Source organism: Cygnus olor, chromosome 6 (genome assembly GCF_009769625.2).
Source record: "Cygnus olor isolate bCygOlo1 chromosome 6, bCygOlo1.pri.v2, whole genome shotgun sequence".
Classification (NCBI taxonomy): Eukaryota; Metazoa; Chordata; class Aves; order Anseriformes; family Anatidae; genus Cygnus; species Cygnus olor.
Window position 1 is genome coordinate 22,894,176 of NC_049174.1, and position 21,923 is coordinate 22,916,098.

General features: G+C 35.9%; 1 protein-coding gene across 6 annotated transcripts in view; it reads right to left on the minus strand.

The window, feature by feature from the left end:
* PSMD14 (proteasome 26S subunit, non-ATPase 14) overlaps positions 1–21,923 on the minus strand; it is a 47,768-nt gene that overhangs the window by 16,434 nt on the left and 9,411 nt on the right. For all 6 annotated transcript variants that reach the window (XM_040561720.1, XM_040561722.1, XM_040561724.1 and 3 more), the window contains 4 exons: positions 7,969–8,040; positions 7,520–7,639; positions 6,352–6,422; positions 5,274–5,424 (listed from right to left, as the gene is read on the minus strand). In XM_040561720.1, coding sequence (XP_040417654.1) covers positions 5,274–5,424; positions 6,352–6,422; positions 7,520–7,639; positions 7,969–8,040 — 414 coding nt within the window. The remainder of the gene's footprint in view (positions 1–5,273; positions 5,425–6,351; positions 6,423–7,519; positions 7,640–7,968; positions 8,041–21,923) is intronic.

Here is a 21,923-nt window from a genome sequence, read left to right on the forward strand (position 1 = left end):
TTCAGCTGAAGAAAATTCTTGAGGACAGATGGCAATTACAGCATTCAGAAGAATCATTGTTAGTTCTCTGCCTGCTTTTGGCTTCTACTTTTAGACTACTTTTTACCAAATCATTAACAAAACCATTATTCTTATGTTCATCATTGAATAAAAAGTCTCTCTATTCCTCCAAAGAGTTAAAAACTGAAATCAGGTATTGACAAAACCATATCACTGATACACAAGTTGACACCTAGATCTAGAATTAACATAAGCACCAAGGTGGGGGAGCTTTATGGAATACAGCAGCCAAACAGGTCATTCAGCAAATAGAACAACAAGCCTCTGTTCAACTGTATGATATATCAGTTTTGTAGTGGCATTCTAGTCTTTCACCCTATGCCTATTTAAATTTTGTCCATTTCAAAGAATGGAAAATAAAATTCAAAATAGACTGGACTACTACAAAATTCTGAAGTAAATTATTTGAGCCACCGTACTTATTTAAAATGCACTATTTTTCTCCATTACCAGTTCAAAAGGATTTTAAGGTCTTGCCCTTGCAAAGATGACCTTGGCTTTGGATGGACTCAGTTTGCTATAGACTTCCAGCAGCAACTCAGCTAAGCTCTCCAGAAATTTGCTATTTCAGGACAAACCATGCATATATATATACATACAGTAAAAACACAGTACCTTTTTGGGACTTCTAGGAGCACAAAAAGGATATTTTATCTCACATTTTGAAACAAATAAAGAATAAATGGTAACTGTTCATCACATTTGTTAGACTCATTTAGAATAAATTATAAAGATTTCATAAATTGAACCAAGGAAAGCAATTCAGAGGTCCCACTGGAAAAAAAAAAATCAAACAAAATGTTTTTAGTCTAACGCTCACATTCTGGCTTCTGTTTGAAGCATCAGACCTTGCAATTCCAGAAGAGGAGGCTACTAATATCACAGAACCCGGTTCTTCACTGATGTGGAAGGAGAAAGAGACAGCAGTCATAACTGAAATGGGAAGCTGCTGACTATATTCAGAGACAAAAATAACCACCAGAAAACAAACACACATACACAAAAAAGCCACTTCCGGACTAATAAGCATTGGAATAGATACCCCCGTAAGACTGTGGCATCTCAAGACTCAAGTGGACAAAACCCTAAGTGATTTGGGTCCAAACTCAGCATGGAGCCTTTGTTGCACACGAAGCTGGACTATATGATCTTCTGAGATTACTTCTGACCTGAATGATTTCTGTTACCTGGATACCCAAATGTTGTTTTTTTTTCTCCTTGCATTCTCTGAATGAGATTAAGATAACAATACAACACCACAGCAAAAACCTCTTTTACAGAGGTGGCAGGATACAGTCCGCACATAGGATTAAGATGCACAGCATGTTTGTTTCATCTGTCAGGAGGTGACAAACATGCAAAATACAATTTATAAAAATTTATCAAAGACAAGTCTTCTTCAGAAAACAAATATTTTTAAAAATAGATTTTTGCCATGAAACAACAGATCTTCTACCAATATTTTTGACAGTGCTTTGCTTGGAAAGGTAACAGTGCAATAGACACGAAATTTTGCTGTATGAACGAGAGATTTTGTTACATACCATACTAAACACCAACAAGTGCCATCAAACTTCTCAGATGTACAAAACAGACTACTGACCATTTTGGATATTTCACCAAACTTTCTGTCAGCAATTATTTATCAAGGGAAACCAATGAACTACCTCTCAGAAAGCAAACCATTTTAAGTGGTGACTTTTTCTAAATAAAGGTTTCTAATATAGTTAAATAAGTAAAATAAAGACTAAATTTAAATAGTTTAAAAAGAAAACACCGCTATATTTAACATATGAGTGTTAACATATAGATAATGTGTGTAAAGTGAAAGAATTACATTACAGTGGATTTAATGTAGTGTATTTTCCTTAAGAGGTGAGGAACAGCTGCTAAGTTAAGGTCCAAAAAAATTTATTTTTAACATTTGGCAAAGGTATATAGTTCTCTGTACAGATATTTCAAAATGTATGTTGGAAAGAAATATAAAATGTCAATATTTAGCTTTAATCCAGATCTTTAATGAAATTACTTCTGTGGAATATTCTAAATATGTATTATAACTCCCATTTCACAGACTGGAAAACTGGAGATGTTTTTTTTTTTTGAAAAAGGCTTTTGTAATAAGTACAAGATAAAGTGACAGCTAGACAGGTTGCTCCACTCTCCACATTTTACCATGCTTACTTTGAATTTATTCACAAAAATCAATTACAAAAAAAAAAAGCCAAAACAAAGCTTTTTCTCTCTGGGTTCTGCTAACACTGACCTGAGTTAAAATTATATATATATAAATATATAAATACATATATATATATATTAAAATATATATATATACATATATATGAAACATGAGTTTTTACAAGCAGCTGAAACTTTATTAGCCTAAATATTGAAATATATGGTACATAGTCATGGAAAAGAATACTGCTTGTGTAAAAATATATATGTGTAAAGTTACAAGATCAGTACTAGAGTTGCCTGTCTTTCTTGTGTCCTACAATATTTAAGGATTTTATTTTTATATGTGGATTTCATATTCTGTTCAAGGGCTTAAGAAGACAAGAAATGCCTTTTTTAAACAGATGAGAATTATGTCTTCTTATCTTTGAACTGCAGTCCCAAACCACAGTCCTAGTAGATGCTTGGAATCAGAAGATGTGTGCCCAGATTAGGAGAGCTAACAAAGAAGTTAACAAGTTTTAGCTTTCTACCAGTGACAGGGGCAAACCGCTTTCTAATGCTTTGGTTAGACGAGGTGAACCTGAGGCTCCTCACCAGAATTCATTTCAACTTCCTGACATATGTAAAAAACCTGTGCCCTTCTTTATCCCTCACTAGCACCACCACTACTACTTCACTGACTACAAGCCATAGCAATTTATCTGGGCACGGCCCCCGCCCTCAGGCAGGTTTAAAATTAGCTAATGTGTTATTTGGACTTTGTTTTTAAATACTTCTAATCTCAGTCAAAATACACCACATTAAATCTTCTACGCCACATGTTCACAATAGTTTTTGCCAGACAGTTATGCTGCTAAAAGGTATAATGAGTAATGATCTTGGACTCATGCAGCTACATGCACTAGCAAAGCCCACCAGTACAGCGGCTACTACAGCAACAAAATTACCTCTACAAGCATTTCTTCTTTTGCTGGCGCTGAGAAAACACAGGTACTTCCCTGAAATAGGCTACACTCAAATTGTCTATGATACTAAGGGGCACTAGACAGCATATTAAGGGAAGCCATACAAACAAAACGGTCAAAACTGACCTAAAAAATCTCCCCAGCTCTAATAAAATCTGTTCTTACAGTTCATCTAAAATCAAAATACATTTCAATGCAAGTGAACTTGCCAACCAAGGATATAAAAATCATATACATCCCGCAGCCCAATCTCAACCACTAAATCAAGAAATTAATTTGAAGTACTATTCATAATTTGGGGTATTCTTTCTATTTCTAAACTTTGGGGATGCACTTGCCAGAAACATTTTTTTTTTAAAGATGTGAAACCTGAGAATGCAATTTAATCTTACTGTAGCATCTAGACCACATTAGAAACAAACATTACAAGACTTCCAGTGATCTCAAGTACTGGCAGCAATTGCCATAAGAAAAGATGTAACTGAGAAATGTTTATATGGACAAAAATTCAAAATAAAAATGCCAAATATTATTTACATGAGGAGAACAAAGACCCTTATTTAAGATGACATCTGTGTCCAAACAACAGTGGAAAAAAAACCACACCACTTAGTGAGCAAGTGTGGAAGTGTGGTATAACAGTAGTGTGACTTACTGGGAGGCTTTTCCCCTTAAATGGATTAACAGGTTAGAGAGCTCTAAATTTTTGGTATAGTATCCCCAATTATATTTTGACAAAATCATTTTGTTTCAACATTCATACTTGAGTGAGAAAATAAAAGTAAGCATAAAGTAAAACTTACAGAAAAAAGTCAGCACTAATTAATATTCTACTGCAGTATTTTTTTTCCACAAGAACTACCAACATATTCTTCCACTCTTTATGCAATTTAAAAGACAGCAAAATTGTTTCAACATCTAATAGCTTCCAAACAAATTTTTTTTAATTTCCTGTATTTACATAAACAAATATGATAAAAGAATCAGAACTAAAAACCACCAAACAAACAAAAAACTTTAAGTGAAACCATAGATTCTAATATTCTATATGAAATTAAAGGAAACCTTAGTGGAATTGTTTGTAGCTACTGTATAAACTCTCACAGGAAACATACTACAGCTTTACAGAAAATGAATACTTACTTTTTAAATATTTATAAATTTACATTAATATCATCCATATATACCATGATGCATTTCAATAATTATTCTACAATACAATGGGAGTGCATGCTCAAACAAAACACCTCAGCAGTATTTAAAGCAGTAACCACCTAGCCAATTCTGTACGTTCTGTAGTTTTTCATAATCCACTCTCCCTGTGGTTGAGCAAAATCGAATTGCCTCTCACATTTGCAGACAGCTCTGTGAAGGTGATAATAGAGCTGCTCCCTGCTGTCATGAGGCAGGAAATAGGAAAATGGCATATGGGGCTAGAAAGAAATAAAAAGAGAACTAAACAAGAACAAAAGAGATTTCAACAAAGGACAACTATAACCCAATACGCTTTGCAAGTTAATCTCTTTTCATAATCATTTAACATACTTAATCATCTATCTGCACACTTTCTGAAAATCTTGAATGCTTGATACCGAGTCTTCTTAAAGTTTTATTGCCAAAAGCATTTGGAATAGAAAGGCTATTAAGAGCCATCATATGTAATGCCTATAAATCAATGCCTTATTGGTACCCACATTAAGGGGCTAAATCTATTCTGATCTGCTAGATTCTGATCTTAGATTTGTGCTTAAATGAAACCTCTGAAACAATGGTACACTTGGATTTATAGTTGCAAAATGTTGAGTCACACCTGAAAAGCAAAATATGAAGTGAGGATTATGACCGGTTATGTGTACTGACAATATTCCAAGAGTTCCAGCTTGTTTAGGACTACTGATGTCATGTGCAAAGTAAGTGGATAAGGATGTTTCATTTACGGTGAGATTATTTATTTATTTATTTTTAAGGGAGAATGGGCCTCCAAAAATCAAGAACTTACACATATATACAGTTTCTCCATACTAATTCTTACTGAAGTACCTTAAAAAAATAAGAAAGCTACTATACCTTTCCTTTTACACTTTGAATGGGATCCACCACCACAGCAACAGCTCTTTCCGATAAGGCTTCAAAGCTCTGCTGAGTATTGATATCTACACCAGACAACCAACAGCCAAAGCCAGGGTGACTATGATACCAACCAACTACCATCTCAGGTCTGAAACAAAGAGAACACCGAGATTCTTTAAAAATAAAAACATGCAACACAAGAAGAAATAATAAAACACAGGGCATAAAGTAAGATGATCTGTGAAAAACACCATTGGAAATATTTACATTACTCTCCATATTATGGTGAAAACATGATATGAATAAATGTGACAAAAGAGGGCTATCATTAAGGGATGCACATTAGCAGTAGAAGATCATGCTTTCAGTTTTTCACCGTTACCACACCTTTCTTGAACCAGTTTTTACCCTTTCAGCACTTGAGTAAATATCTACTCTTTAACTCCTTGGCATTGAGGGTTGAATTTTCACGGCAGAAAGTCCATTTCAGACATGGACAACGGGAACTAACGGTGGGAAAGGATTAAATATCAATTAAACCAGCAGCAGAACTAGGAACTCAGTCAAAAAGCAATTTGCACTGTTCTGTTCAGCTGCTGAGCTTTTTGCTAACATTAATTTTGAAGTTTTTTCCCACAGATAAAAGAATTTGAGCAAGCAGACGACAACTGTTGAGAGGTAGGAGTGAAATAAAAATTTGTTTAAATCCTAGAATCTTTTAGCAAATAAGTTTCTCCTTTTTATTAAAATTGCTCATAAATAAGCTAAAACTTTGTATTTTTTTTAAATCTTAATTGAAAAAAAAAAATCAATCTTTTACTAAATTGAGCAGCATTCTTTCTGTGCAATAATCAAAGATGTGGGTTTAACATAACTGACAACCTCCTGACAATTGAAAGGCATGAGGTGGACTGAATTACATGCTACGTTACTCACCCCGTTTTCTGGACCAATTATATCTTTTTAAAACTTAATAGCAGCTCCTACTTCACTAGTTTTGCAGAGAGCCAGCCGTTTCTTCTAAACAACATGCAGGGAGTATTTGTTATTCTCAGGTCTCCTCAGGGTGACTTACCTTCCTGTCTGTTTCAGCATATCCAACATTTTTGCTTGAAATACAGGATCAACTGCCTCCACACTGACACCCTGGTGTAAAAGAAACAGAAATCGTGGTAATTGCACATGAAGTAATACTTCAAATCTTTTACGTGTTATTTTCACAAACAAAATTTAAAACACAATGTCCACAAGCATCTGTTAAAAAAGGAAACCTGATTACTTTAGAACACCCTTAAACGTAAATACTATTTATAAATGTATGTCAATGAATGTTTTAAAAATCTAAAAAGATTTGAACTGTCGTTTAAGTAATTTCTACTATGATTCGTCTTTTCTACCTCCTTTTTGTTCCGTAAACTCTGGCCTGTTGTTTCTCACAAGTTCAGCTCAATAAATTTTGTTCAAGAGAAATAACAGCTTTTGTTAATTCTACATATACTGACTATGTATGAATACACACAAAGTCAGGACAAAAGAATTTAAATACTTCATTGTTGTGGAGCTATGATTACACAGGGATCTGTACTTTTTTAAGAGCAGTATTTTATTTGTTAAACAAAAAAGTACCATCAATTCCAATTATAAATATTGGTTCATCATCTCTTTAAAATATATTTCATAACATTAATATTCTTACTCAAAATTAAAACGCTTAATTTTTTCACACCATAAAAAGTATCATTTAAGAGATATGCCACTATAAGATCTGTCAAAGAGAGTTTGAAGTGTATCTATAGCATCATCACAATTAAGGACATGATACATTTCTAGTCAAACCTTTACATTTTTGAATCCTTCCCTTGGCTAGTACATGAGTTCTTAAAGTTATCAATTCATAAGTCTTGTAAGTGGTGTTATACCAATATAATTTACACATAAAGACACAACAGATCTCCAGTGATATACACTGGTGTATAGTACACTATATGTACTAGTCTTTGCTTCAGAAATGAAGTTTTCGCTTTTTTTTTTTTTTTTACTGAAACCCTTAAAATACAAACAATCAAACACTATCTAAGCATAAACTTAAGGTATCAATACGTGAATTAGACATGTTCAGATTATATCCAATAGGTATAGACAGCTTAAATAAGATTGAACAAATAGGTAAGGAAGGAAAAGCTTTTACAAATTATTTACTATGTGAAAAGAAAAAAATAAAAAGTCTAGCTGCAAGAACTCACCGTTCCAGACTGTGGCATAGCAAAAACATCAATCACTCTCACAGTGTAATCATCAACAAATTCCCCAAGCATCAGACCCATAACTTCCATAGGGACACCAGCACGACCGTGTTTCAACATCTGGAATTCAGACCAAATGATATTGTTTAACTATATATGTTTAACAGGAGGTTCAAGTTTGACCTGGGATAGTTCTTCCAGCCTTTGCTTCTTTATTGATAATTTGCAACTTGCAGCACTTTTGGAAACTGTAAGGCACTATAAGACAGTAAAAATTAAGCCATAAAAAGAGAAATAACTTTCTTATTTTGAAAGTTCCACACAATATTAAATGCACTGTAAAATTATTCTGACCAGCATCTAAAGAGCACAAGTCCATAAGGTCTGGGTAGGTGCCAGGTACTCAGTCTCAGCACCACACACAGCTGTAGCACACACAAGACACTTACTTTCAGCAGCGCAAGGGAAGAGATATAAACCTGTTCCGCTGTATCGACCGCAGGAGCATCTGTTGGTGGCCCCTATGAAAAGAATAAATAATCAAGTATTTTCTCCACAGTTGTTACAGCCGTTCCTAAACATTTCCTTTACTGTTCCACATTATGAAACTTAAAGAAAAATGCATGTAAGATTTGGAATTTGTGTGCTGGATGCAGTTCTTACAAACAAAAAAAAAGCACATGCAAGCCCCAAATGCTTTTTTATAGCGCCTTCCTACACTAACCTATTTCGCAATAAAAAAACACTTAGCCTCCATCCCGTCTCCCCCATCTCTAGAACAATACCAGCCTAAACAGCAATCTTGTCAGAATCAGTCACGTAAAAAACTGGCAAGTATTGCACTGGGTACAAACCTGTTACAAGACATACAGACTAACAGTCGGATTAAGTTTCCATTAGTCAGCTTTGCCGCAAAGCTAACCTTCGTCAGCTGTAAAATATGGCCAGTTCTCCAATTAACTATGTGTTTCTTACAGTGGTGTGAATGTAAATGCTGCTGGGCTAGCATGATTAACTGGCACCAACACAAACAGCAATTTCCCTTTGCTTCATCAGCTTTCAGCTACAGAGGACTTGCAGATAAAGGCTATGGGAGTACTTTGCAGATGCACTGGTACAGTGAGAGAAAAAACGGACCTCCGATCCCTAGGTGGAAAAGCTGTGAACAAAATACTTTGCTCTTTGCCTTACGAGTAGTTATTTAAAATTAGCACAACTGTCCCAGGTGTGAATGATTGGTTGAAACAGGTTCTCTGTACTGCTGAAAATGAAAAACACAGGAGGCAGCAGTTTAACTGTCCCCTTCTTGAAGAGCAGGAGACATATTGCTCTTACATACAGAATTCCGTATCAGCTTACCTCATTACAGCCAATTAGCAGTACATTCATTACTTTGTTAACAAATTGTGTACAGCAAATTTCCAATGAAAAGACAAAAGGTTATCTCTGCACTAAGTGACGCAGAACAAACTTGTAATGGCTACAAAGCAACCATGGAGTACGGGAAAGAAAGATGCTCCCCATTAAATTAAAGAAGGAAAGGAAATGGTACTATTATGCAAAGCTAGATTAGAACTTTGATTCCGCCCTTATACACAGTATAACACTTAAAGTGAAAAATTTACAAGCAGTTCATTAGAACATTTTGCAGAACCAGATCCATGGGGCACCAAAACACTTAGTCCAAATATACTACAAGCAAAATGCTTGGCTGATGAAGCTTCAAACGCTTAATTGTTTTCTGGTACTGTGCTTTTTTCATCCAAAAAAAATTTACATTTTTAAGTGTATTTTTCCTGCTTCATTTAAAGTTTATCCTACATTTTCTTCTTTTCGCTTAATACTTGGAAAGCATGAAGACTTGTATTTCCATTTAATCACAGCTAAGAAGAAAACACAGATAAGGGTACTTTTTTTAATTAAAAAAATAGTATGATAACAACAACCTTCTAAGTGTATAAAGCTCTTTTCCAATTTTCTACTAGTTTTACACCAGAGAGAGTCTGAAGTGATTGCAAAAGTACAAATTAAGTGACCTTGGCTCTGTATAAGGAAGAACCATAACATTAACACTGTGATATGACCACAAATATATTCTACATTATATATCATATATATGATATCACCATATAAATTTCTCCTAGATTTTCTCCTAGATTTCTTTTTTTTTTTCTAGATTTTCTCTGCAAGCAAGCATTGCATTTCAACATTCGCTATTTTTAAAACTGAAAAGCTGCGATTTCTGGAAAACTAATGTTCATGCTTGAGATTGGCTTCTCAAAACTCAGGAACTTAACTGAAGTTTATTCCACAGATTATGACATTTAAATTGGCTCTCCTGCATGTACTCTCTAATGTCTGTTAATATGGCAGATCACACTGACACCCTTCCTGCAGCTGAGGCATTAATCATGTCTCTGTCCCCTACATAGACACCTGTGTTCACAACTTGTAAGAGTTTAATTATTCTTCATAACTTTTCCCATTTTAAAATCTATTTAAAATCAGTCAGTAGAGTCAACACTTAGAGTGAGGAGACAAAGACAAATATTACTACATTTTGTTTCTGTAACAAGGCAGCTAAAATACTGTTAACTTAAGCAAGGATAGGAAGAAAATCTGGGCGTTAACCTACTGTGCTCCTTCCTAATCTCTCTCATTATTTCTGTACTTGTTAGAGCTTTGAAATTTTTGTTTGCAGTAGCGATGGTCCAGAAGTATTTAATATTATATTTGCTATTGATCCTTTGGGCATTCTACAAAGTAAGTTTTAGACACAGACAAAGGCCAGCACCCATAGCCAGCAACTCATTTTCAGCAAAGGGAATACCGTTTACGCATAAGGGAACACTCCACTGGTATAAATCAACTTTGCCTAGCATTCTTTTCTTTCTTTTTTTTTTTAAGCTATAGCATTCACTTCTATGATTTTGCACTTTACACGTAGTTTAACTATAACTATGCATGTAAAAATGTAGTTTTACACACTACGTGTAGTTTAACTATATGTATACACAAATAAAATGACTACACCATTAGTAGACAGCAACTGAAAACTTTACTGTTTCACTTTAAGCACATGCCCTAGATCATAAAAATATTAAAGCTCCAGCTCTTCTCATCCAGTTCAATTAATAAACTTAAAAATTACCTAATTGTAATCTACAATGCAAATATAGTGTTGATTTATTAGCTACCAGGCTCATATAGTACAATGTATATTAACTAGTTGTTTGTTTGTGAAGACCTCACGATTTCCCTTTCTGTCTACTCTGTTCTCCTTTTAGATTATAATTACTAACTAATTATTAGAAAAGATGATAACTTGTTGCAGTGTACCAATCATATGTATTTATTCTCACATTTATATTCCATTCTTTGTTCTGGTTATAGATTAAACTAACTTCTCAGAGTTCTGAGCTGATTTGGATGTACTGATTCAGGAATTTTGAGAAAGACACTGTCTATAGGTTAAAATTTGCCCAAAATCTACCTTCACAATAGATTGAATTTCCTTTTATTTTCCTACCAAAGGTAAGATGACACATAAAATAGTACAGGTACACACTTATCCTTCTACAGAAAATTATAAGGCCAAAGTTCTTTAAAGATTCTTAACATAAAACTTTTAAAGATCTAACTGACAAAACCAACATTATCTATCTCGGGTCTTCCAAATAGTTTGCTTTAAATGATGCCATTTGAAAAAAAAAAAAAAAAAAGGGCATTTGGAACAGGAAGCGGTTTACTTCCACTCTGACCACTTCCTTCTCCAGAAAGGGCCGATGTTCTAAGATGGTGCCGGAGCGAGAGCTGTAGCTCCTGTCAGCTAGTTACACAGCACGTGGCAGCCACGCATTACACATCTGGAGAGTTCTTGGGCCTGTTTCTGCTCGTCTTCCACAGACATTTATTCATTTCTTTCATCATGGAAAAAGAGGGGGGGAAAAAAGACTATTAGCTAATCTCTACATGGAGGCAAAGTATTTTACGCTGACCCTCCACAGCATGTGCTATTATCACTGTTCATAAACTTCACTGCCTGCCAACTTTAACAAAGGAGCACCATCCTCATGAAGCAGAGTACTAAATTAAATTAACTGGTGTCAGAAACCTAAACAAGAAAGCATTTGTATCTGTAGTACAGAAGATCTGCTGGTATTTTTGGTTTCATTATGGTACTCAAAGGTCATGCAGTTCTCCCACTACAGCTTTGTAACTGTCCATCTCACTGCAAAATAACATGCTGCCTTCTTTCTGCCTGCCCACAGCTTTATTGAATAATTTCTTGGAGAGCTGGAGAAAAATGAGATTTAGAAAGAGCAAGGAGAATATTCTTTTTCCTAATCATTCCTGTATAAGCTGAAGAATACAGTAATTACTAAAATTTAAAGACTGCTCTTAAAATAATCTCAAAGAACAATGTTATAGTGCTACTTATTGAAAAAGGATTTTTATTCCAAATCAGTTATACACATCAGTCCAGTGAATGGCTGCCTGAAGGCCAGTCATCTTGTACAATCTAATCAAATTCTGGTGTTGTTTTGAAGTGGCTGAATCCCAATTTCATTGACAACCAGTAACGTTAACACTATTACAATGCATTTTATTTTTGCTTCAAGGTGTTTCCCAGTAAGACTTGCAATGGAAAAAGAATTGCATTCAGGTTAGAACAGAGGGTTATGGTGAGGTATTAAAATTATTCACTATACAATTTTTGTTTCAAACAGTTAAAAAGATGATCCAATATAAAAAGCAGCCCTTTACTTGGGCAGGCCTTGTTGACGAAGTGTTAAAGGCGTTTGCCATTCTAACAGGATAAAAACTAACGCCTTGAAGTGTTATCTACTCAGGCCTTTTAGCAAATTTGTTAACACTTTTAGGTATATTACTCCACCTTTCTCTTAGTGTGAACTGGTATCAATTATTTAGCCAATTTTATTATGTTATTAAAATACCTGCTGATTAAATGTGAACTAAAGTGTCATTTTAGAGCACTGCTCTTATTTGTAGTATTTCACATTTATTCAAATTGGTATAAGAAGTGGACTCGATTAATTACACTATCAATAGTGAGAAATACTCCACAAATAGAGACACTTTCTATTGTCTAAATGGATCTTAAATACTGTTCTAGTGTCACGCTAATAGAACAAAAGATGATGTTGAAATACAGCAGAGCAGTTTCAACAAAGAAACCCGGTTTTACGCGGGCAGCTGTAATAAAAAAAGGCAGCAAAGTGTTGTAGAGCAAATCTTAGCTTTATTGCATCAAATAACATATTGCTGTGTAAAATATAAGAACCATTGCAATCATGACTTTTTTCTTGCAATTGGAACAATTTGAACATGAACATAGGACACGCATGCGAACACTGACCGCTGTAGTGTTTATTTCTTTCCCAGTAAGGCAAGAAAGAACCTTTTAATAGTTTAATTCTGTGAGTATTAAACAACTAGTGTGAAAAACAAGCTGCATGTAAACTATTTCTACTGCCTCTGCTTCAATGACTAGCTGAGGCAACCTGTTATAGGAGGTGTTAATTGGCAATAGGAGTACAAGTCAGAAGCATGTTCCCCATCGTCCTAACCCAGCAAGGCTAGGTCATTAAAGTGGAAATGAATTCTTTCATGCCGACTTAACCCCTTCAGTACATATTTTCAGCTGTTATATATGAAGACAATTGAGAAAGATTAACTAAAAAGACATAAAAACTTGCCGTACTTTTGAAATAAAAAAAAGTGTTCACAAACCCCCTTTTCCCTTTACTCCCCTACTGAACCACCTCCATTGTAAGTGTTCCAGATAATCATCACATTTATTATGAACTAAGGAGGAAAAGGGCATCTACGGTATAAAAGCAATGACAGCCACAATAAAATAATTTAGCGTGTTAAAAGATATGTGGAAAAATCAAGTGCTTAAAGTGAGCTTAAAGCTCCCGTTTTTATAAAGGTAAATCCAGTAGCGAATAGTTTGGAAAGGGGAAGGAAAAAAAACACAGAATATTACATGCAAAAATGACACAAATTCAAGCAAATATGCAAAGTAGGCAGAAGTACGAGCGATGATAAAAAGATTTTAAGAAGTCACCTAAGTACTCTTCTCTACTTACCCTTTGTAGAGAAGTGGTATAACGATGAATTCACAAGGATTTTCTTAGAAGAGCATAGTACTTTTTACCCATTGCTAAATCTAGAAACCTTATTTAAGTTGTAATTGTGGAGCAGTGTTTCTGTACTGAGACAATACCCTTGAAAATATTAAGTCAGTCAGTGGAAGTAGCAAAAGGGAATAAGCCACATTCCCATATCTCAACAGTTCTAACAACACTGTCATGATAAACACCAGAGCAAATGATCTAATTCATAAAGAGTGAAAAATCCTAAGAAGTTCATAAAAATATTAGTTTGCACTGTGAATCACATGCTAATTAGTAGAAATTTGAAATTTTATTGCAGTTTTCCAGCTAGTACACACACAATTTTACAGTTAGTTCCACATCAACAGGATTATATTTTGAAGCAAGCATTATGTCTAAACAGTTTGTATGTTTAGGCCCATTTTTATACCAATTATAATCAAGCATACATAACAGACCACAAAATACCATAAGCCTCAACAAACAGCCTAGATTTCTGAAAGGATCACATTGTCTTGTTACGCCATATGTCAGATGAAATAAAAATTTCAGTAATATGTTTAGTCTCAGACAGTCTCAGGCTCCAAAATGGAGTAGGGATACTAGGGAAATATTATGGCATCAATTGCTACTTTAAATTAAAAATATCTTTGTGAAAGCCTTAACAGGCTGTATTAAAGAAAAAAAACTGCCTCAGTATATTTTACAAAATCCTGCCTCCTAAAAAAAGGAAAAAAGGTTTATCCAGGTTCATGTTTACAGCAGAACTCAACAACAGCAATATAGATGGACTTGAAACATACAGCATTTTCCATCTTCCTCCTCTTCAAAAGCCAAAATTACACAACACAGAACTTTGTATAGCTCTGAGCAGTTGGCTAAATGGGTTGGGATCATCAGTTTACAAACACCTCTTCAGCAGAGCCAAAGATTTACTACCTATTTTGCTTGTTTGTTTTAAATTAAACAAAACTTCAAACAAAAATATTCACTAGCTCATTGAGATACTCCATAGAGAATCTGGTCAGAATTTTAATTAAAAACAGAAAAAAAAATCAACAATAGAAGCATTCAAAAAAATTAGTTTACATTTCTAGCCTGTCCATTCAAAACTTTGAGTAGAAAAAAATTATCCTTCTGCCAGTGATCTCTCTTGCATTACTTACAGTTTCATGAAAGAGGTACAATAATCCATCTATATGGGTACACCCGAGATTTCCCATATACCTTTAGTATGCAATTTATTTTGCTTACCTAATTGTCTAAAATGACAGGCATAAAATTTAAGTGTCTTCTACAAAAAACAGCTTTACTGTTTTCCAATGTTCCCATAGAAAATATCATTTCAGACTACTGAGGCTTACAGCTTACTAAGAGAAAATATAACAGGATTTGGCAATGACTGGGTGCTAGTTGTGTTTTGATATAAGCTTAGTTATGCTACATGGTACTTGAGAGACTCACTCTAGTTAGTCTGATGTCTTGTTAGAGGTACATAATTATTAACCCAATATTAAAATGTAGTCACAATATAAAGTGATTTGCATACACCACTGATGCAATTTGCAATACTCAGATTTTTCTGTTACGTTCCCAACCCAACTGTTGCATGAAGTGGCCACTTAAGCGTATCAATCAAAATTTATTAAGAGAAAAATCAAGAAAAGCAAGAAAAATCAAGGGAAGACATGCATCACCAATGCAGTTAACATCTCTTATTATCAGAGTTACTGTTAGCAAAAAGCAATAAAAACAGGGACACAAAACAGTGTTGTACACATCTTTGAAAAGTACTACTCTTCACAGCCTCAAACTACCGGGGAAAAAAAAACAAAATACTAAAGGTTGGTTTCACTCCAAAATAGAACCAAAACTAATCTGTCATCTACTCATACCATTACAGCAGCTACTGAGGTTTAGAACGAGAGCCTCAAGGCATATAACTAATCGGGATTTGTAATTTTTGCCTGCCTTCAGAAAATTGTGCTCCAGTCTAGACTTTTCACTATCTTATTCTAAAGAATTCCACCAAGCAGCAAGGTAGCCCTCAGTGTGTGCTGTCTGAGGTCACCCTAAAGCATACTTTGTGGAGCACAGCAGTTAAATAGGGTTTACTTACACTTTACTTAGAAAGTATTTGGTTCTACACATTTGGGCTTGCTGTTGTAAAGAGCTGGTACTCTGGACACAAGCAGGTTAACTGAGAAACTCAGAAGGAAGGTTAGTTATTTGTAATACTTCAAAAAAAAAAAAAACACCCACTGACATTAATACACAAAGAACACTAACATATGGCTCCAGGAAAACCTGAGGAGAAGTCTTCTATACCACAGGAAGAAAACAAGGCCTTGTTCAAAGGTGCTGCACAGTAGCATTGCAACATTCAATAGCATGGGTTTTCAGACAGAAGCAGCAATTTAGATCGCTGTACAGGAGCTGTTCTCTGCTTACAGAGTGGAATGTTACAAGTGAACAGGTATAACGCAAGAGGCACAAGGATGACTGCTCTTGTTTAGTCTTTTTTGCTATTTTCTCATTATGACTACATTCATTTCCTTGTCCAAGTTCCTTTGTCTCTTCTGGGGAAAGTCAGCTGGACTACACTGGCAATTAAGTTGAGGAAAGAGAAGCTAATTGCCTAATTATTAGAAATAAAGAAGCTTAAAATCTGCGGCCAAGAGTAGACAGCTAAGAATGGTCTCCAGAGTTTACAGGAAAATAGTAGATCACAGGAAGCTGATAATGCTCAGGCACAACCCACTATCTTTGTTATTTTTAGTAAGGCATGACAGTAGCATGGCCCATCACACTTTAAGGCATCTTTTACACCATGAAAAAAGTACACACTGTAAGTACCCATCAGCTCAGACAATTGCATGACAGTTCCTAATGTGATTCTAGCATGTCCCCATACTCCTGCCCCCATTAGCACTGTTGGATATAAATAACATTACAATTACTGAACCATATTTCAAATGTGGGAAAAATATACCCAGACTTTAATAATGCCCAACAACTTTCAGATTAAGCCTACACTATCCACAGAGCTGTCATCTCCAGTGTAAGCAGACCTGGGCCACAATGGCACCCTAAATTTGATATGCAAATTTTAGTGTTTTAATACAAGACTGTTCAACCAACTCATGCAATGAGCTACTCATCTCAGTCAAAGAGAACAGTTTAGTATATCTTAGGTGCTTTTTCCACTCCCTGAAAACATAATCATATACATAAAACATATATATATATGTAATGTCAAGCAAGGATACCTGCTTGAGCAGAGGGATGGACCAGACAGCCTCCACAGATCTCTTCCAACCTTAACCATCCTGTGGTTTAACCGAGACTTTCTATAGGAGATCACACAGGCGATTAAGTTCTTTGAACTTTTCATGGGAGTTGATGTTGGATGGTTTCCAATGGGTGACTAATGTTTGTCACTGAGAAAGTTTTAAAACTTCCTACTCTTTAAATGGGTCGATAGCTTCTGGGGAAAAAGGTAGAACAGGGGTCAGCCACCCACGTTGTATACCTAGCTTCTTCAACTGGGATGTACATGGGATATTTCAGCAATACCAGCAGCATTCTGAGCACTTGGAATTTGTGGTGGAAATCATCACCAAAGCGATAGCACAGTAATGATGCAGAATTTCAAGACCTATAATTCAGACTTATTGCTCTTGCAGAGCATTCTCAAAGGGAGTATCTGAAGCTGGAAACACATGGGAAGCAGAAAACTGTGCATCATCACAATTCAGGCCACATAAAGTGTACACACCCAGGAGTCACAGGAATAATCAAGTCATGCAGGTGCAACAGATACCAAGAACTACAAAAAACACTCCACATCTTTCCAAAGAAAAAAAACAGTTCCTGATGTTAAGACAACAGTATTCAATAAACACACCTGTATCCTCCAAACTAAGAGCAAGCTGTTTCAAGAAGCAATTAACCATAACAATTTTCAATAAGGTGCTTTATTACACAAGGGAATTTTAGCATGAAGATTAGCAAACTAGAACATGCCATTTACTTTAATATACATCAGTTTACTCCCATGACCTAACTCAAGGAAACCTGCATTTAATTGATAATTGGGAATGAGCTACTGACCCTCCTTGCCTGCCAGATCTTAAACTCTTATTCTGAAGCCTCTCAGAAAACCAGACCAGCAGTAGTGCTCTTTTCTAATAGCCATCCTGGATAGATTAGCAGATGAAACAGAACTTTAAATCAGTGGCAGGTCTCCCAAGTTCCCACGGTGCCATAGATTTACTAAATGGGATCAGTATGTTCTAAAAAACCATGATAATATGAGGGAAAAGGTTCCACAGCATCAAGCAGTGCAATGCTTGAAACCTCATAATCAAAGTGACAGTTTTCAAGTGCCATTTACAATGCCCTAATCTGGAAACATCCCAGCTAACCCATCTGATCAACTATTTCACAGATGGAAGCACTTGATGGCTAATTGGCAAGTCCATTATTCAAATAAAATAGCTATCTGCACTTCTATTTTCTCTATTCCAAGTCAAGGTGTAAACACTCCTTGTAAGACGCAGGTCACTTCTCTCCCGTCCTTCCCATTTGGATATTTTCCCCTTCCCCCGCCGCCAAATATGTTAATTCAGAAGTAGAGGAACAATTTTATTTTCCATATATTGCAGTAGAACTTCTGCACTGACAGAGCAATGTAGGCTATTCTAAAAAAAAATCATTTGAAAAATGAAAAATTAAAAAATATAATTACTTCACTGCTTCCTCTCACACCTGGACTGAGAAAAAGAGACAGGATGCGTTTGCATGGACAAGAACTTGTATAGCTTGGGTTATTGTCCTCAAAGTGTCAGGGAAAGAGCTCTGCTCTCTTAATTTACTCACACTCTGAAACAGTATCCAGTAGATTGCCTAATAGAGGCATATGTGGAACTGATTTCACTAGCAAACAATAGTTCAACGTACAAAATGAAGAGGAGTGTTGCTCCAAATTCCTGCCTGCTGCATAAGAAGAATGCTTTTACGTACCCCACAAAGCCTGTTAATTTGTCTGCAGCAAATGTACAATGCAAAACCAAGTACTAAATCACCCGTGAAATTCTGTGGTAAGCAGTGCTTCATGGGGATATCAACGTGATATGATACAGAAAAGAATGAAATAGGAAAGGGGATATAACTAAAAAGCCCAGCATGACAAGAAGCAGAGTCAGGAAGACAAGAGACCATACAGGAGAAGGACAAGAGGAGGAGGTACTTCCAAAATCTAAACTCCCATGAACAACAGAAGAGAAATGAAAGGACTAATAGATGTTTTGTCACTTTGTGTGTTCCCTAACTTTTATTTAAAAAAAAAAAAAACAACCTCACTCATCATATGCATATCAAGCATACTGTTCCCCACAGAATGTTGTTTCCCACAACATTCTCCTCAAGAAACTGGCTGCTCGCGGCTTGGACTGGCGCACGCTTCGTTGGGTTAAAGACTGGCTGGACGGCCGGGCCCAAAGAGTTGTGGTGAATGGAGTCAAATCCAGTTGGAGGCCGGTTACTAGTGGAGTCCCCCAGGGCTCAGTGCTGGGGCCGGTCCTCTTTAATATCTTTATCGATGACCTGGACGAGGGGATCGAGTGCACCCTCAGTAAGCTTGCAGATGACACCAAGTTAGGTGCGTGTGTCGATCTGCCCGAGGGAAGGAAGGCTCTGCAGGAGGATTGGGATAGGCTGGACCGATGGGCTGAGGTCAACTGTATGAAGTTCAACAAGGCCAAGGTTTAGGTTGGATATTAGGAAGAACTTCTTTACTGAAAGGGTTGTTAGGCATTGGAATGGGCTGCCCAGGGAAGTGGTTGAGTCACCATCCCTGGAGGTCTTTGAGAGACGCTTAGATGTAGTCCTTAGTGATATGGTTTAGTGGAGGTTTTGTTAGTGTTAGGACAGAGGTTGGACTAGATGATCTTGGAGGTCTCTTCCAACCTAGACGATTCTGTGATTCTGTGAAGTATAAATTCAGATGCCTACAATATCAAGTATCTAAGACAATCAATTTATGCACAAAGAACTGTTGCAAAGAAGGTCTTATTTATGGTACCATGTACAAAACTACCACAGGTATCTTCTCATTCAAGGAACATGAGGTTAATGACTAAGTTTACTGCCAGAAAACATTGTGGATTGCTTATGTGATGCCAAAAGCTATCAGGTTATCTTCCTTCCTCTTTTCCCCACGCCAAGATGGCAGTCCTTCGTCCATCTACGACTAATAAAGAGGAAATGGTCCATAAAGTTTCTAAGCCACAAGTCGCTGGAAGGAAAACTTATTGTTAAAATATCACTTTAGGAACGAGCATGCATATTGTCTTCATCAGACGTTTATTAGCCATATGAAGATAGTCAGTGCTAAATTCCATTGACCCTAAGCGTATCTCTGGCAGTTTCCAATAGTATGTTGATAGAGCAAACAGTAAAAAGGCAAAAAAATGGATTTACTTAAAGCATTTCCCAAGTAGAATACAAGACACCAAAAGACTTTTGAAAATAAAGTTGTAAAAACAAATCCAACTAGCTGCAGGAACAGCATATTGTAGTTCAGAAATAAGAGGAAAAAAAAGAAAAATCACAGAATAATAAACAGAACAGGTTGTATTAGCAAGGGGAAAGAGACAAGCACTGTTGAAGAACCTAAGGCAAGTCAATGAGAAAAGTCCATGGTCGAGATTGAACTCTGCTTACCAAGCATTTGCTGTTACTTGAACATTAGTTACAAAGCAAATCAAATGGACTACTATCCAATCTGATGTGATAGTCCTTTTACCAACCAAACCCCTAGCTAAAAAAAAATAATCCCTGAATTGCATTACATAATATTCATTTGAAAGTGTTTCTTCTTCTACAAGTCTCTACATACAGAGAAATCTTACGTCTTTCTAACAGGTGTTTATCACTATGTTCAGCCTTAAACGAAGAACCTTCAAAGGCAACTATGACACAGCAATAAGAAAAACAAAGTTACATACAATTGTTTAGAACACTCTAGGGCAACCAAAGGATAATAACTTTGTTTATTTTACAGCAAGACAAAGTATCTCCAAGAAATTTCCCAATTTCTCTCTTCCACCTCAGTTATCTGATTCACTCTAAATTATCTCTTAATCAATCAACATTCAAAACAGATCTTTGAAGGTCCAATGAAACACTGTATCTTAAGGATGCAGGATTATTCTTTTTGAATAGCCTTCCCGCTCTTTGAGTAAACCGAAAGACTACAAAAGTAGCAGAGATATTCAGTGCAAGCAGCAACTTGCATAAAGAGCAATTCAGTTTTCCACCTTTTTTTTTTTTAATCCAACACATACTCATCAATTCATTTAAGAGACAACTCCATATTTACGCAAACAGAGCAGCTTTGCAGGCCAAAGCTGCCAGAGGAGTTCATCAAGCTTCTTTTGAGTATCACATTCTATTGTCTGCCTCAATTTTCTATCAAGCCTTAAGTTAAAGCTGAGAAATTCAGAAAGCAGCCGAGAGAGTTAACTGTAAATTTGAAAAACAGCTTTGATATGCGTCAAGTTCAGAGAGGACCAAGAAGTGAAACTTGAGTGATTAGACTGCGCAGATGTTAAAAAAATGAAGAGTCATGAAGCAGGCTGGCAGCTCAGAGGAACAAGAGAAATAAATGTTTAAGAAAGTGAAACTAAAAATAACTGAGAGCTGCTTGAAGATTCACTAAGAGAGCGTGAATAGAATTTTAGCTATAAAAAGGAAAAAAATTATGCACAAGAAGTTACAGCTTATTTGGCAAAACACCTAGAGGCTGGAAATGAGTTTAGAATATACCACCAAATGCTTCGGTATTAAACCACTCATTTCCTAGTTACACCGGACACAAACACAACACAGAATCCAAAGAAGCTGTAGGTTTCACAATTTCAGTCACTCCAGAAAAAAAACTAACACACACATCACGAAGTCCAAGATAAGCAGAACTGATTCCTCCAGAAGAATGACAGCCTGGATTCCAGACTTAGAACAGAGCTCCTGAGGCAGATCAGGAGAAAAGAAAGAGGCCAGCTACTGTGTCCAGCTAAGACCAAAAGGACTAAAAGGAAATTCCACTGAAGACCTGTCTTTTCCTTAAAGAAATAATTCTTCCTAGAAGCTTCGGACAGAGTTCCTTTTTCATTATTTTTTTTTCCCCCCTGTATTGACAGTAGCCAGGAATAAATCTGGCACCACAATGTAATAAGTTCAGCTTGGTTTTATTTTTG